We start from the raw sequence: 17,408 nt of genomic DNA on the forward strand, positions 1-17,408 counted from the left end.
CCCCGGCGGGCTGCTCCCCGCCCGGAGCCGTCTGTCTATCCGGCCGCCTGTCCGTCCCTTTCCCCCCCCCGCCTCCCCCGGGGCCGGCGGCTCGGTCACACGCCGCCAGCACAGGTGCGGGGCGCCCTTCGGAGCCGGGAGCGGCGGGGGGAGCCGCAGCCATTTTGCGCCGGGGCAGACAAAGAGCCGCGGCCTCCCCCTTCTCCCCCCGCCGCCCGCCCCCTCCCACAGCCGCGGCCCGGCGGCCCCGCGCCCCCTCCCCGTCCTCCCCCCGCTCCCAATCGCCCTCCCCCGTCCCCGCCGCCACCAGCGCCGCCGCCGCCCGCCTCCCAACTGAGCCTCCGCAGCCATTTGCCCCGCCTTTTATAGGCGGCCGCCGGCCAATCAGAAGAGGGCGGAATCCCTCTCCGGCCGCTGAGGTGAGGCCGGGCCCGCGCGCCTGCGCGGTGCCGGAGCGCGGAGGGGAGGGGGGAGAGGCCTGAGCGTGTGTGTGTGTGTGCGGGGGGGGAGGGGGGAGGAGTGGAAGGGGAGGGGGGGGGGAGGAGGGAGCCGCTCACAGGAACCCTCCAAAAAAAAGATGGCGGCGGGCTCGGATCTGCTGGATGAGGTTTTCCTGAACACGGAGGTGGACGAGAAGGTGGTGAGCGACCTGGTGGGCTCCCTGGAGTCCCAGCTGGCGGCCTCCGGCCACCACCACCAGCACCACAAGGCGCAGGAGCCCCTGCGGGCCGCTGGGGGGCTGCTGGGGAACCATGTTGTGAGCAGCGGCAGCCCCAGCCCCAGCCCCAGCCCCGCCGGAGCAGGAGCGGGAGGCACCGCGAACGCCCAGCCGGAGAGCGGCGGCAAGATGGGGCTGAGCGCCCCGGAGCTGGCCAAAGCAGGTACCGCCGGGGCTGGGCTGGGCTGGGGGGCGCCGGGGCCCTCCCCTCCCCCGCTCCCCCCCTGCCTTCCTCCCTCTCCTCCTCCTCGCCGTGCCGGGGGGGGATGGATCCTGTGGGGGCGAGCCCTCCTCGAGGGGTGCGCGTGCCCCCTCAGGGTGTGTGTGTGTGCCCCCCCCAGGGGTGTGTGTGCCCCCTCAGGGTGTGCGTGTGCCCCCCCCGGGGCGCCCCCTCCCCTTTATTTCCCCTCCTCGCCTCAGGATCTCTCACCCCTCGGCTTTAGGGGCAGCCCCCCCCCATGGGAGCAGCCTGTCCCCCCCCCCGCCCCCCCCTTTCCCTCATCTGCTCCTCCTGAAGGGGTTTGGGGTGACCCCGGCGCTGGGGGAGGCGCTGCCCACCCCCCCCTCGGCGCTGCCTGCACCTCGTGGGCCGCCCCCCGTGCCCTGACCGGGGGTAGGGGCTGCTGCGGGGGGGGGGGGATCCCCCCTTCTCTGTAGGGCCGGCTGGGGCAGCGCTCCCTCCCTTCCCCCGGCCCTGTCCCTGGAGCGCAGGGGGGTGTTATGGTGTTATTAATCATGACACCTATTTCCTGCGCAGGAGGAAGCGAGGGGGGATCGCTGAGGGGAGGAAGTCCCTCAAAACGCGGCCCCCCCAATATCTGCCGGCCTGGGTATTCCTCCCCACATCCCCCCCCCCCCCCCCTCCTCCTTGCGGGGGGCTTCAGGGGGCAGCCGACACCTCCCGTTCCTCCTCTGCCCTCAAGGGGGGGTTGTCACAACGCCGGGTCCCGGGAAGGGGGGGAATTCAGGCCATGGCACCCCACCTGGTACAGTGCCCCCCTTCCCGCCCCCCCTGCCCCCGCTACCTGTGTGTGTTCTCCTTCCTCGTCTCGTGAGGATCATAGGGGATGGGGTTGATGCTAGGGCTGAGGGTTCGCTCCACAAGAATGGAGGGAAGAGGTTTTTCTGGGGAATAATAATAATAATAATAATAAAATGTCTCCCCAGAATCTCTCTGCAATTCCTCCCCTCCCCCCATTTTTTTTTTTTTTGCTTCTTTTCTTGTTACTAAAGTGTAAGAAGATATTACAGACCTTGTGTCATGATTAATGAAGCTCTTCTAGGAGGATCTCCTCAACCCTCGTAACATGCATCTCAATGTTTGTCTGTCACTGTTCTTTTCCCCTTTCTGTCTCCTTAGGGCCAGGACCCAGGCTGTCTGTGATTGTACTTGTGGTAACGCCAGGCCTCATCAGGGGGGCGTGAGGATTATTCAGGACAAGAAGCTACATCATCTTGTCCCTTCTTAAACTCAGCTTTGCTTTTTATTTGTTTATTTGGTGGCTCTCTCTGGCTGTGGGAACTTCAGATCCAGAAGAAGAAATCCTGTAATAAGGGGGAGGGGTCTTCTTGCAGCCTGCGCCAGGCATCACAGTACTTCTTACCTTGGCAGGCTGATGTTTTTGTTTCCCTTCGGTTTTTTCATATTTTGCTCGTGTTGAGCCTCTTGCTCTGACTGACTCTGTAGGAGATGAAAGGATTAGGGGATAACATGTGCTGGGCATAAGGAATATGTCTTATTAATGTGTCTTCTGTTGCCATTTGCCCCTCTTGCAGTTGCAGTCCTGTTGATAAATGTGGTATCAGGCTCTAGAATGGGGAAGAGGTCTGAGATGATCTTCCTTCTTCCTTCCCTCAGATCATGTCAAATCTTTTTTTCCCAATTTTCTCTTACTGTAGTGATGAGGGTGAGGGTGTTATGGTTCATATTGAAGCTACCAATCTTTGGTGGGAAATTGGGGGTTTCAGGATAATGTCTTTAAATCCCTCTTCAGTTTGTTCTCTATCTCATTTTTTTGGCTGCGTGCAAGTAGCCTCGGAGATGGAGAAGACTCGGTGATGAGGGAGAACGTTCTGTCTTTGCTGGAGTTCTCCTCCTGCTCATTCTCTCTGTTTACCCTTGTTGTTGTTTTGCAGGAGCAGGAGCGGTGCAAGGGGGTGTTATTAATCATAACACCAGGTCCCAGACTTCAGCTCTGGATGGAGCCACCACGACGAGCACCAGCACCACCACTGCAGCAGCAGGAGGATCTGAAGTCACTGCTGCTCCAGGGACCCTCAGTCAGGGCAAATCGGTGGTTATCAGCACCATGGCGACTGCCATGTCCACCAGGAATGGCAAGATTGGGACCACAACAGTGCAAACTTTGAATGGGAGTAACGTGGTGATGAACTCTCACCATGCAGGAAGTGCTGCTTTCTCTGGGACTCCTGTGACTGCTAACCCCGCTTCTGCACCTGCTGTTGCCCCTCTCGTTAACAATGGACCTGGATCTGTGGGAAAAGGAAATACTGTTAACGCTGTTTTGCCGTCAGCTTCCAACACTGTCATCCAGACTTCTTTCCTTAATACTGCTGTGTCCTCCGCATCTTCCTCCTCGCCCACAGTTATCTCCTCGCAGCCGCCACCGAGCGTTGGAAGTGGGGGGCCTACGGTGACGCTCGTGAGGCCACCGATCCACACAGCAGGACCCACAGTGGCTGCAGCTGGTGCAGCCACTCAGAATGGGAGCAATACTGTGATCAATTCAACCATCAGCGTGGGAAGTTTTCCTGCTGTTGCTACAGCCACTGTGGGATCTGGAGTTTCCCTCCAGACGTCGCTTGTGAACAGCCAGCCTGGTACCACCGTACCAGCAGCTCCCGCCACGCAGGTCATCAAATCTGAGTCTCCTAAAACTATAGTCCAGGCAGTATCCCAACAGCAGACGCTGGCTACTGCTGGCCAGCCCAGTACTACAGGGGGTAACATGATTATTGGGCAAACTATGCAAGCTGGGCTCTCCAATGTTGCTCCCAATCCTGGTGGGATACCTCCTGCAGCACCTGGCACCCCTACGGGAATGGCTAAAGGCACTGCCAACACAGTGGCACAAACTCTGCCAAGGACTCCAACAGCAACTACGAGTGGAATCAGAGCAACTTTGACTCCTACAGTTTTAGCACCTCGTTTGCCTCAGCCACCTCAGAATCCAACGAACATTCAGAATTTTCAGTTACCACCAGGTAAGTAGAAGCTCAAGGGCTTTTATTTCGGGAACGTACTTGCAGGGAGGAAGATGTCCAAATAAGATTTCTTGCTGTTTAATTGTGAATTGTGGAAAAGGCATCGCATTTAACAATGAGAATTGTCTGGTGTTGAGTAGTAGTGTAGTAGCATTCCACTACGAAGCGTATGATTTCAGGTGACCAGAAAGTCTTGTGAGAAGGAGTAATTCGGAGATAATTCTATCCGGTGTCTTCGTTACAACATTGCCTGTAGACGAAGCTGCAAACTGCCAAAGTGTGACAATGAAAAACTATCAAATGAAACGTTGCTATTTCATTTTCACAGAAGGCGTTTTAGGGTGGTTTTGTTGGTAGTCTGTATAACCTTCGCGTGCTGTTCTGTTCCCTCCCTGTCCCTGCATGCCCCCAGTACCATAGAGCACTCTTGAATAGAGAAGCGGCAGATAGAACACAAGAAAACCACCTTCTTTTGCTTTAAACACCTTCAAAGTCTGACTTAAAAACTCCCAGATTTGAAGCTTATGATCGTCTTTTTAGTCACTGGAGTTTTGATACAAAAGGCAGTCTTCCTATGTCCTTACCTCACCCTGTTGTGTCTAGGGTTGCAGCTTTGTAGTAGCTGGTATCGTGCTTAGTGCAGAGCATCTCTGGGCACGCAATCTAGTCCTGACCTCAGTGGGTGAGTAAAAAGCAGGGTGAGAAACATTTCTCTTTTGAGAACTCTTCTGTCCCTTCCGGAATACCCTAGATTTGGAGGTGTAAGGTTATATATTTACTGTTATTTTGAACCTGGCTTGTACTTGTATCAATGCTTCCTCTATAACTGAAAGTAGGAGTGCAAGCCTACACAGAGTTCCCTGTCTTTTTAATAGTATGCGATAATAGGTATATTCTTACTATCGCTGTTTGCAGGGCAGTGTACAAAGAGCAACTAATTAAATTTTACTACTAGTACCTAATGAAATCAGTCGTATTTGTATATTATCTATGTCATTAGGTCTTAGTAAAAGTGTGTCTGTTGAGACACCTAACAAACATTAAAGCAGCGCACCTGCTGTATAAGGTAGACCAGCAACCATACGGTGTTACTGCACACGAGCTTTCTGTCAAATATGCTATTTATGGTGTGTGATGCCATGTAGCTCGATGAAGTCTTATCGAGCATTCAGTACATCTGAGTACAACTGGCATAAATATTCCACGTTTTTTTGTGTAGCGAGTTATTCCCTGTATGAGTAATTTGATTGAGACGTGGCGCTAATTTAAAAAACATCACTAAAACTCAGACCTTGAATTCCTAGTGCTTAATTTGAAGCTTGTGGGTTAATAGTCTGGAAGAGCCTTATTTATTTATTTATTGCCACAGCGTATCAAAAGATTTTTCAGGTTTGCAATCTATTGCCATGTATACATACATTTTCACTAATACTGCATTATAAATCTGATTATGGGACAAATACTACTGTGGAGCCCAATGGGACCTCTTTTCCAGGTAGCTGATGTTTTCAAACCACCATTGCACACTGAAATGTGTTACACACTGAAGCAGCACTGCCAGTCCTTAAGCATAATTGGACCATAAATTGCTCCTTTGGAGGTCTTGATAGATCAAAGTAAAGCAATATAGTTTCTAAACACTTGAGATTTTTTATTAAGCACTTTTCTTGTCTGTCCTACACTTTTAGGAATATTTATAACTTCAAAAGAATAGCATGACTCCTAATATAAGCATATATTCATGACTGAACAGAAATAGGAACTTAGATTTTTGCATAAGACAGACTTAATATTGGAAAGGATTTTTTTTAGCGGAACGTTTTGTGTTTAATTCTTTTCGTTTACGTTTTTATACTTTGCCAAAGAAGCCAACTTTGCAAATGTTCTGCATGAAGCGAAGAACAACTTGAGAACTGATGGGTGCTGAGCTCTTAACAACATCTCACAGGTGCACGGGCTAAGCGCTTCTGAAAAATCTAACCGTGTGCAACTGCTTTAATCTTTAGTAGAGTTCATCTACATTCATAGTGAAAGCAGAATAGATGAGTATGGTTTCAAAATCATATTTCAAATTACACTGTGATAGGCCAGAGTTTTAAAGGCAGTTTGGCAGTGTGAGGCTGCAACTGCAGTGCTTGTATGCTGTGCAGCTACTGTGTGCACCACCACATTTGCATCCACAAGTTTGTGCCTAAAAGTTAGTGGTGTGTCTGTACAAGAGTTGGTAAGACTTAGTGCATGAAAGAGCTTGAGATTAAAGACGGAACACGTCACTTTTTACGCTGCTATTTACAAATACCTGGAAAATTCTCGTGGAAGGTCTGACCAATGAGCAGCACGCGTTTTACAGTTAATTTTCATATCCTGATACACTGTTTCTGGCCCTCCAAAGTACAGTTACATTTCTCATTTATGAAAAGCAGAACGTGAAATGTCAGTAAGTGTTACTAGCCTGGACTTCGGCTAGAGGTTTCTAACATACTCTTAAAAAGAGCATGTGGAACAAAAGTTTGATCAGCACTCTCTAAAATACGTTGCTTTTAGAATAATGTTTTGTATCGCATCAAGGTGGTTGTATAACAAACAAATCATACAACAAATATATCAATAACATAACAAATCGGAGGTGTTTGAATTGCTAATAGGACGGAGTTGTTGTGACCTTGCAGGGTTCTGGTAAATGGTTTCCCAAAGAAACTGGACTGTTCAGAGCATCTGTGCGTTTATAACAGTTTCCCATTACTGACATCTATGAGGAAGAGAACTGTTGCTCAGTCTTTTCTTCAGTAGCTTCATGGTCCAGCTGGACAGATCCGGGTAGTGAAGGTCCAAAAGTAACCTTATTTATAACTTTATAGCAACGACGTGGAAATGTTGACAGGTAACTTGCTAGGGAGCAGGGAGGGGGTAACGCAAACATGCTTCTCTTTATGCATGCTACTTTGAAGATGCAGCATCTTTGAAATAGGGACTGAAAATAAATTAGATCCAGTTCTTTGTTTTGGAGTACTTCAAGCAATAATACGAAATGCATTGTGTGTAATCACCTGGTAAGAGGTAGGAAAATTTGTGAGTTTGTTAAAACGCTGTCCGTGTTTTGCTGTTACAGATACACTTCTCTGCTGGATCTTATAAGTAACTGAGACTATGCTGTAAGAGTAATCTTTTGCAATGTAGGGGTTCATAAAGTGATTAGAGACCATCACTGACATGTGGTAGAATCATCTTGGTAAAGTGACTAACTTGTGTGCTTTAAAATCCCTTTTCAAAATACTATCTCCTCCTGCAATGCTGTGATACAATTTTAAAACCAAAGTCCAGGAGCTTATGATCACCTTAGCACTATTGTCAACTTGAGGGTTCAAAGATTTGGTTTCTGTTCTTGGTGGAGGTGCTTCATGTCGCTACTCTCCCACTTCATTTTTATGGACAAGCATCTCCTGACAACCTTTAAGGTGCCTGCTTAGAGAAAGGAGCAGGTTGGAGAGATTGCTGCAGGTATGCAGTAAGAACAACATGCAGCTGGTAGGTCTCTTGGACAGTTTTCTAGCTCGGGTGAAAATGAAATCTAGAAACCTTCACTTCCCTCTGTACCCGTTTTTCTTTCTTTTACCTTCTGAGTGAATATTAGTACTCACAAAAAATTGCCAGCTTGATCCTAAAGGTTTTTTTTCCCTGAATAAGCAAGATTGCGACACTCAATTCTGTTTGAAGATAGAAGATAGGACAGGTTGTTTTTATAGTTTATGTAAATTTTTTTTTTTTTTTGACTTCGGAGCTCCTGACCAGCATTCTCATTAGCAGTAATGCAATTTTGCTGCTCTAGTAGAACAGCTATCACAGGCTTGTTTTGCTTTGTACCTAATGATAAAACTTCTTTATTGCTTTTACGAGGCTCGGTTGAATCTGCCAGGAGCTGCTGATGGGGGATGAGAGTAGGCTTCTCCACCGTTTTCTTTGTGGGGGCCTTTTCTGTTCTCTGTGTGTGTGGTGTGACTCCAGGATGGGTCGTTTCTCAGCCCTGGAAACTATGGGGCTGTTTGAAAAGTTGGGTGTTCCAGAACTCTCAACGGTGCTGGTGCAGCTGCCCCCGGCCGTTGGTTTCAGCTTCCTGGTGGTGCTTCGGAGGAGCGAGGAGAGCTGTCCGAACGTCGGGACCCTGCGTCAGCAGACCTTGGAGGATGGCGTACTACTGTTCATACCTTGAAGGTTTTCTTTACAGCCTGAGAGGCTGGATATTGAACTTGATTTGAAATGGGGGGTTAACTTTTGTAGAAACCACCGTTTTTTAGCTTGTGTCGGTTGTACAGTAAGGGTTGTAATGCCTCAGGCCTTGGTTATTCTGCCTTAGGATGGGAAAAGTACCTAAGCACGTGCCTAATTTAAAATGTGTTCAGGTCCTGTCAACTTGAGCACTGATACTTTTTGGAGCTGGCATCACTGAAAAATAATTTCTACAGGACTAATTCGGTTTCCTTCAGTAAGGAGTTGGGGTGCTAGGCTGTCAGGCAAAAGAGAGCAGATAGGAATAGGAGAAGGGCGTCAGGCTGAGGAGAATCAGACCACCTTGTCACTGTAAAACACTTGGTAAACACTTTGTGAAACGCTTTTTCAGTCTGAAGGTGGCATTTTTCGGATTATTCTGTGCTTGAAGTGTACCCCAGAAGTGCCTAAAATAATTAGAGACAATAGGAATATAAACACATAAGGGGATCTACAAACTTCCATAATCTTAAGAAATACAGAAAGGAACAGAAGAAATAATACGAAGTAGTGGAATGTCGTTCTTTCTATTTCTTACTATCAAGCGAGTTCAAACATATCCTGGTTCGAGCTTCCCTGCATCATGCACGTGCTGCCAATATTTTGCCTGTTAATTGTGTTGGCATGGCTGTGTTTTGTTCAAAACATCTCTAACATAAAGTGATAACAGGAACTTCTTACAGTACGCGTAGTCTGTTTTACTTTCAAGGTATTTTACAAAACTTGATCCTTGCAACATGCCCATGTGGTTGGTAAATAAAGTAGTATGAACTCTGCTTTAAAGCTGGGGGAAAGAGCGAGTGAGAGGAGTTCTGACTTGCCCAAGGCCATGAGGGAATCGATATTGAGCCAAGATTAGAGCTTGGGAGTCCTGTACTTGGCGCGTGAAGTGGTAGCTCGCTCTCTGAAGGGTAACCGTGGATCTCGTCTGAGTGCAGGGTGGATTTCATGTTCAAATCATGCATCAGCAAAAGGAACATTCTGCTTTATTTGAAATCTGTTACATCAGATCTGCCATATGTCACCAGGCTGAAAGTTCTCGCTGTGATTTCTATAATTAAGGAATCCTGCGTGCTTAGCTTTGTACCCCAAGGAACCTAAAAATGAGAGAGATGCTCGGTAGGATTTCTGTTGTTGTTACAACGAGTGTCACGAGGCAAATGAATGCTTTGTTTGTACACATCTGATAAAGGTGTCTCTTTAAATGTTGAGATTTAATGGGAAATATAATTGTGATTCTACTAAGCCAAGCTATGAAAGACATTAACTTTGCTTACTGTTCACTTCTGTTACGGAAAACGCTGTTGTTCCCAGCAAGAAGAGCACGTATGGATTTATTTTATATATCTACCTACACTTCAAGTCACCGTCTGTCTGGGGCTTGGGGTATCACTAGCGTTGTGATGTTGGTAGGTGAGTAAAAGTGAGCACTTTGTGTCTTTGGGGCATTTTGCACTCTGCTGTTGTAGGAAGCTCTATGGTGTTTGCACGCTCAGTGAGCTGAGTGAGTTTCCCATCTCTGGGGTTACTGTGAAGTGCAACATCTTGGTTAGAGGACCACAAATTTGGTGCTGCCTGGGACTCGAGTCACTAATACAGGGCACTGCAGCAAAGTTAGCAGCTGAAAATGAAAACGTACCGGCTTTGGACACTGATGTGATAAGACACAAATTAGTAGGTAATGCAAACGCTCTTCAAACGAAACCCTTTGGTGTATGAAAATCCTTACTGTTGTTTGTCTGCTCTGTCTCGGGAAATGATATGTAAATAAAATCCTAAGAAGTGTGTGAAGGAGTTCAGGAGCACAGTTAAAATACTGGTAGTAGCCTGGGTGGGTTTTAAGAGAAGGGGTCGGCTGGTGGAAAGCCTGCTCTCTGCTCTCACCAAAACTGTCACGAATAATGAGAGTCTCTTTGGTATGAAGCAGGCATAGAAACCACGTACAGACAGGGCACGTTAAACACTTCTTGGCTGCTATATGCACTTTTTGTCAGAAATATTTGAAACGAACATTTTAACCTGAAAATAACCCATCTTGTCAACTCTCGTCACGGTTGTTTTGTGTGTTGAAACTTTTTATGAATGTTTACAACTCCATTTATCTGTCTGAATCTGCTCCTGGAGTTTGCTGTCACTGCTTGATGTTAACAAGAAGGCTTTTGCCAGTTGGACGGCAGTACGCGTTGCCGAGCTAACTTTTTGGTAGGTGTGCTACCTCTTGTGAGAGAAGATTTGACGAAGCAGCTGCACGAAAACACACAACGTTGAAAATGGTGCTTCCCACAACCGAAGGCAGTGATAGGAAGGAATTTTCAGTGGTACCTTGCAGACAGCCACTCGGTTTGTATCACAAACAACGAAGCTGAAGGAAGACTGAGCTCAGAGAGCTTACCAGGAGCTTTGTGAGCGCGTGGCCGCCGTCGGGTTGTTCCTTGCCCGTGAGTCGTGTTACCTGTGAGCATCATGGCTTTCCCTCCTGCACGTCGGGACTGAAGCCTCGGTACATCTCTGACGGGTTGCACGCTGCTGTTTTAACAAGACGGTGGCTGTGCGGATGCTAAGGAGCTGTGTTTGTGTTGTTACGAGGTGTTAATGCCCTGAGTTGAGTTTGGTTTTAAACTAATTAAGTTCTTGAGGAAACGCAAGAAGTTGTAGTTTATTTATACTGATGCAGGCTTCTTAAAAGTTGTATAACCTTTTTTGTCTGGATGATGGCTCTGCTGCATCACCCCTCCTGCACGTTTCCTCCTGGCAGCAGAAGGGAAACGGTTCATACAGCAGGCAGCTTTTACAGTGACCCAGTTGTGTCCGTACTGCACGTTGTTACTCTGAATTACTGGGGCAAAATGGTCCCGTTTCCACCTGAAATGTTGAGAGAAGTACAAAACCTGTATACAGATGAGGCTGTAATTAAACAGCTGTAAAGATTGTGTGATCACTCATATTTCAAATTAAATGAGACCTTTTTCATCGAGACCACAGACACACGAATAGATTATCCTAGAAAAACGCTGCTGCCTCAGGAGCAAATTATTATTATTTTTTTTCCCCTTCATGGACAGTTTTACCTCAGCTTAGTCTCATTTTTTTACCCCAGTTCTATTTTGTAGTAATTTCCTTCCAGAAATGCTGGTCTTTTTCTGGAGGCACAGGAGTCTCAAGGAACCGAGAGCCAAGTCTTTACCACAAAGCCTCCTGCCTTGGAGTAATTTTCTTCGTATGTCTTTAGTGGAATATTTAAGGTAAAATAAATCTCCTTGAGGCCTTATTTATGCCTTTAACTAACTGTTTTTTTAATATAGACTTTTTTGGTGAGGACAAATCGTTGATTGTCATCGCTGTGTAACGGTATAGGTTATCAATATATAATCAAGAAAGAAGTGATAACTATAGGGAGCTGAGAGCAGGCTCTGCAGTGAGATCTATATAAGCAGGCTCAGCACCGCCTTGGCAGAGCTGTTCTTAAGGCCCTTTACAAATACAGATAGATAATCTGTCATCCTGGAGCTCTTGTCAGGTTAGAAATAACATTTTAAAAATACGACTTTCTGTACTTGTATTACTAGTGATGAGAAAGTTACACTTGGATTATAAAGGGCTGACTCTCAGCAAAGTGCAGAAATAGGTTGTAAATCCTTTTACCCAGGGACAGTCCTTTTACTCGGTATTTGTATGGGATTTAGTGCAAGCTTTGACTGTTGCCACGCTCTTCGTGGTATTTAGAAAAGTATATTGAGAAAAATCGAGTAACTTCTTGTTAGTGTAGAACTCTATAAATATATATAAGTTATTTATAAGTTGATGAATCAGAACCATAAGTTATGAACACCACTTATCTTTATTTTTGATGCTTTTTTCCTTAAAATGCATTCCTAAAACACTTTTTTTCCCAGTAATGCATTGCAGCCGGTACCTGGACAACTGGCAACACAAAATTTGCATCAGTGCGTGATGTTATTTCACACGGCTAGTACGGCTGCTGTAAGATCTTGTCTTGAATCCGCCTGCCTATAAAAGTGGTCCAGCTTATTCCACCTGCTCTGAGAATCACACGCTGCCTGAGTTACGCTGTTAAAAGCCACCCCAGTCCTTCTGCACAGAGCAGAGCACGTGCTGGGTGCTGCACGGCCACCCAGTGCAGATTCGGCTGCGAAATACGCTGGAGATAGCAGCGAATAAACAAAAGCTCGGCGCTGAGCTGCGGTGCTGTGCCCCCGTCCTTCTTACACAGCTCGGGGGGCAGCGAGGCTGTGGCAAGCTGTCTTCACGCCTCTCTCACTTTATTAATCAAGCAGCTCGGTGAGGGAGGGTTAGGTGTAGCCCAGCTCTCAGCGGTGCCAGCATCAGGCAGGTGCGTTTAAGCTAAGTGGCGGTGCGGCGAGTGGGACCAGTCGCGCCTGTGAGTCAGAAGCGCAGCTCCGAGGAACTGCAGCACCTGTGGCGAGAGGCAGAGGAGGTGACCCAAGAACGTTTGCTGAGGGATCGGTGGAGGAGGTGGAAGAGATCTCGAGTACGAAGGCTCAGAGTGGCTGGACTCCGCACAAGTTTGCAGGAACGTGTGAGCGGCTGCTAGTTCTTCACAAACATCCATGTGGCCACGTTTGCTTTGCGGTGGTGTTAAGAGTGGACGGGGAAAAGAGGCAAGCGGTCACGCCACGAACTTGGAGCTCCTATTTCCTAGCATTCTTCCTTTTTTTTTCCAGGGTATCGTTGGGTTTTCTTCCCTTCCTTCCCCTCCGTGGGGGAGGGGGAGAGCAGGCACTAATTATTTATAAGTGTTAGTCATACCCAGTCATTAAGCTTAGTCATTACTCAGGACTGTGCTTTTGACGGTTAGTAAAATCAAAACTAGGCTTCATTTTGCTTAAACGCGTTCCGAGCGCAAGCTTACAGGTGTGAAAATACTTTTATTTTTGTGTTCATACCCCGACCGAAACAGCAGCGCTATTTAATAAGTGTTGCTATCGGCCGAGTGACGTGCAACATCGTGTCCACGGTGATCATTTGTATTTGAACTCGCAGGCATTGTGTTTGGCATGTTCTCAAAGCAGGATACCTCCTGTATCGGCAGCGGGAGTCGTGAAATCACAGGCTGCTTCTGCGGAGGAGGACTGGAAGTGAAAGCTTGCACTGGGGCAGCCCTGCTTGGTTGTCTGGGGAATCGTCCAGCGCGGGGTCCCTGCAGCTCCAGGTGAAAAGGCAGCATCCGCAAAGCTTCGTGTCCCTGCCAAAATTACCAAGGTGTACCCAGAGCAGGGCATTCACGGGGTACTCAGTTGTTTCAGGGTGTTGCTTTTACAAGGAAGGCGATGTGCATTTACTGCAGCGTTCCTCACTAGGTGTTTGTGTGCAGGCTGTGGTGAATTCGAAGCAGCGTGCCCGTTTCCATTTCATCGCGTGCTTGAACAGCTCCCGTGCGTTGGTACACCTTGGTGTAGGCAATCTGTTGGCCAGAAAGGAAGACTGGCTGAGTTGTAAAATCTCCGCTTTAGAATGACATCAAAAGAATTAGTAACCCTCTCTTCTGTGTCTTCCTTTCGCAAAAGCAAATCCGATTCTGGTATAGCCGTGTTGTTGTTTGATGCGAGTCCATTGAAATTAGCAGCGGAGCTAAGTCTGCATCGCTTCGAGATCAATAATTAAAGTAATTGGTTTAGATCCTGGTAGTGTTTTTCTTTCTTAGTTCTTTCTGCATCAGCCGGAAGGCGGATTTGTGTGATGGTCGGGCTGCAGTTCGACAGAGCTCTCTGCTGTTCTGCCTTTATATGCTTGACTAGGAAGGACTGCTAACATGCTTTCAAGGAATATGGCTTTCCAGAAAAGTCAAAAGAGTTTCAGTCCACATCGGTGATGAAGCATCTGTCAAATACTTCTTTATAAAAAAAGAGGTGTTTGTCAGAGCACTTGCACACCTTTCCAGCTGAGCAGGTAACATTTCTCTGTATGGGATCACTGTTGAACACGGTGGCTTTTTGGCATTCCAGCCTGACATTATCCCTTTCGCTGTGTTCTTGGAATCAATACTTGCAAGTTGTTCACTTCGCTTCTTGGAGAGTACAGGGAAGTTCTGTAGTTTGAAACTAACTTCTTGCATAGTAGAAGTAAATAAAAGCTTTTCCTGTGCAATGGAGTCGCTTCTGTCTCCTAACTCTTTATAAGGAGTTATAAAATTATTATTATGAAGTTATTATAAAATAATCTTTTATTAAAAGTTTTTCATGATGTAGACTTGTGTACTTGGTCTTAAAAACAACAACAACAACAAAAATTCCTTGTGCTGTAGTCAGGATTCGTGGTGATTTTTGAGGTCTGTTTCATCTGTCTTAGTAATAATCACAGGCCAGCTGTTCAAGAAGTAGAATTTCAGTTATGGCCCAAGTTGTGTGCGCACATGGGCTGTGAGGGGAGGGCAGTGACAGGCAAAAGGAGTGGAGTGCTGTAGGAAACGAGAGCGGTACCAAAACTTTTAGGCTTTGTGGCTAGGTGAAATCTGGCTTTGTTCCACCTTAAGCCCAGCAGGTGCTGAGCATTTAACAGCCAGCCTCAAGGTGTGTGCAGCATCTTACGGCTGTGCACTCGGTCCAGCTGCACAAGTCCCTGGCATTCGGTGCTGTAGGGTGCCCATTGCTCTGGTGCAGGGCGTGGGCGGTTGTGGGCCGGGGTCTCGGTGTGCTGGACAGCTCTAGCACCGCCTGGCAGCCTTGTGGTCGTAGGCCTGCCACTGCTGCTGGTTTGTGTTCCTACAGGCTGTCTGGCACGGCGAGCCGTGGGTTCGTTTTCAGCCGGCTGCTTTGTGGGGTCTGAGACTTGTGCTGCGCGGGCTTAAGCGCTGCGGTAACGCTTGTAGGGCCGAGACGCTTACAGATGTCACAAACCAACCGAGTTTGTTTGTGAAGCCTAAGAGCTTGGATTGCTGAACGCCTCGAAGATTTGGGTAAGAAAATTCAAGTAAAGGTTTTCCCGGGTTGGTTGTGCAGCACAGCTCGCCTGAGGGTTCAGAGCACCTAAACTTTGTTCGCTCCCCGCTCTGCGCCCTTACCCGCAGCGTGCCAGGAAATCCACGGCACGAGGAGGGGTCTGGGCTGCGGCTGAGAAACTGCCCCACTATTAGGTCCGGGCTCCCCTTCTGGTTCGTGGCGTGCTCCCCTCTTGATGAGCTGCTGTCACAGTCTGTATGCGACAGAAAAACGGATGGAAATTTATTAATGGAATTAATGGAAGCTCAGCTGAAGTCCTGACCCGTTTTTACAGCCCCAGCAATATGTCATGTTGAATCCAAGCGACTTTCAGTTTCCCTTTGAATCTGTGGCTAGTACTTGGCACTCTCTCATGGGGTTGTGCAATAATTCAGGTAGGAAGGGACCTTTGAAGATCACTTGAACTAAACCTCAGCTCCAAGCACGGTGAACTTCAAAGCCAGGTCAGGTTGCCTGGGGCCCATTCCAGCACCCTCACCTTGCAGTGCCCCTGTGCTGCGCTTGTTCCACTTTGTCAGTATTTCTCCCGCTCTGAGGAGCCCCAAACTGAAGATATTTCACAGGCAACCTTGCAAGTGCCAGTTAATGAGACTCACACTTCCCTGATGAAGCTGGCTGCATGCATGCTAATACAATCCAGTGTTGGTTAGCTGCCTTCTCTGCAAGGACGTGCTGCTGACTCCTGTCCAGCTTGTGTCCACCAGGACCCCTGTGGTTTTTTTGTTGTTGTTGTTGTTTTTTTTTTTTCTGTAGAGCTGCTGCTTTGGTTTTCAGCCTGCACTATTGCATGGGGTTCCTCTGTCCCAGGTTCAGGACTTGTTTGTCCATAGACTTTGTGAAATTCCTGTTGTTTTAATCTTCTGACTTGTTGAATTCTCCCTTAAAGGCAGCCCTCCCTTGTAGCATATCTGGAGCTCCCCCGGTTTGTTGTCCTGTGCAGACTTGATGAGTGTTTTCTGTCCCATCACCCAAGTCAGTGACAGAGATGGTGAAAGGTTTTGGTGCCAGCATAAAGCCCTGAAGGTTGCCAGAAGTGACAGCGCATCTAACGATGGTGCACAGCTCTCAACAGGTACAAAATAACGCATCCCTGGTAAAATCCGGCCCACGGCTGTGTTGCCATTGAAAGTCTGTGCTGTTCATCGTGTTTGTAACCAATACGTCTCATGAACTGGTGTGTAGATGGTCCTTCACGAGTGCTGTGTGTCTGATGGTTTATTACAGCAGCTCTTCTTTGACTTACACAAGTAATTCCAAACCTGTCTAAAGTTGTCCTGTGCGAGGGGAGGCCTCCTTTGCTTACTTAGATTGTCACGGAGCTGCCAGGAGCTTGCAGACTTGTAGCCTACACTAGTCAGCTTCGGTAGGTTCTTCCCTCTTTTACTGGCTTTTTATTCCTGTAGAGCGAGACCTTGTATAGGCAGGCTAGTTATCATGAGGGGAGTTAGTGTTGGTGTCAGCACCGGGCTATCCTTCCCTGCCTGTAAGAGGAGCCACTGTCATACATGTAACTGCTGCCGAATGCTCTCCCTGAGGTTTCTACAGGCAGCGATCCTTTGCTCCAGCTGTCTATCCACTTTTCTTCCACCTTTTTTATATTGGGAAAATCTTAAAAACTTCCTTTCGTAAAGGTTTTGTCATTCCAGGGTCTCTGCGCAGCTTGATCAAATCACCTAAAGAGCACTGACTCACCCCCTCTGCTTCTTCGGGTGTCTGTGGTGTGTCTGTTATCAACTTGCATACCCTTACGGACACTTGCTTTCCTTTTCATTGCAACAGACTCTCTTCTGACAACATAGAAAGGATACCGATACTATTATAAAGCTTTCTTCTGCTAATATGGCACTGCCCATTTACAATTACTGTCAGATTTTTATTCCAGGTCAGAGTTTGTAACTGAGTATGTGCCTGAGAGCTGTGGGCACTAACTGCTTTGGTGTTAAGATAACCTCTTTGGTGAAATTTCCTGGCAAATCTGGATAGGATTTGAAGATTTGTCAGGTTCCAATGGACTTTACGATCAATAACCTTCTTTTCTAGAGATATTTGTTCGAACTTTGATTTCCTGCACCTGAACTACCAATCCTCTAGTTATTCTTTGGGGCTTGGACATCTTCTCTGAACATGGGTGTATTGAAGGTGATGCTGTGCTGTCTCACGGTGCTCCCTGAGCCTAAGTGTGCGTGTGGTTTTTCTTTTCCTTTTCCTGGAAGTAAAGTTCAGTT

General features: G+C 47.6%; 1 protein-coding gene across 2 annotated transcripts in view; it reads left to right on the forward strand.

Moving 5' to 3' along the window:
- The first annotated feature begins 521 nt into the window (after nucleotides 1-521).
- The window catches only part of TAF4 (TATA-box binding protein associated factor 4), a 37,830-nt gene continuing 20,943 nt past the window's right edge, over nucleotides 522-17,408 (forward strand). For both annotated transcript variants that reach the window (XM_035547953.2, XM_035547954.1), the window contains exons 1-2: nucleotides 522-881; nucleotides 2,855-3,943. In XM_035547953.2, coding sequence (XP_035403846.1) covers nucleotides 578-881; nucleotides 2,855-3,943 — 1,393 coding nt within the window. In that variant the 5' untranslated portion in view covers nucleotides 522-577. The remainder of the gene's footprint in view (nucleotides 882-2,854; nucleotides 3,944-17,408) is intronic.

Source organism: Cygnus atratus, chromosome 16, assembly GCF_013377495.2.
Source record: "Cygnus atratus isolate AKBS03 ecotype Queensland, Australia chromosome 16, CAtr_DNAZoo_HiC_assembly, whole genome shotgun sequence".
NCBI lineage: Eukaryota > Metazoa > Chordata > Aves > Anseriformes > Anatidae > Cygnus > Cygnus atratus.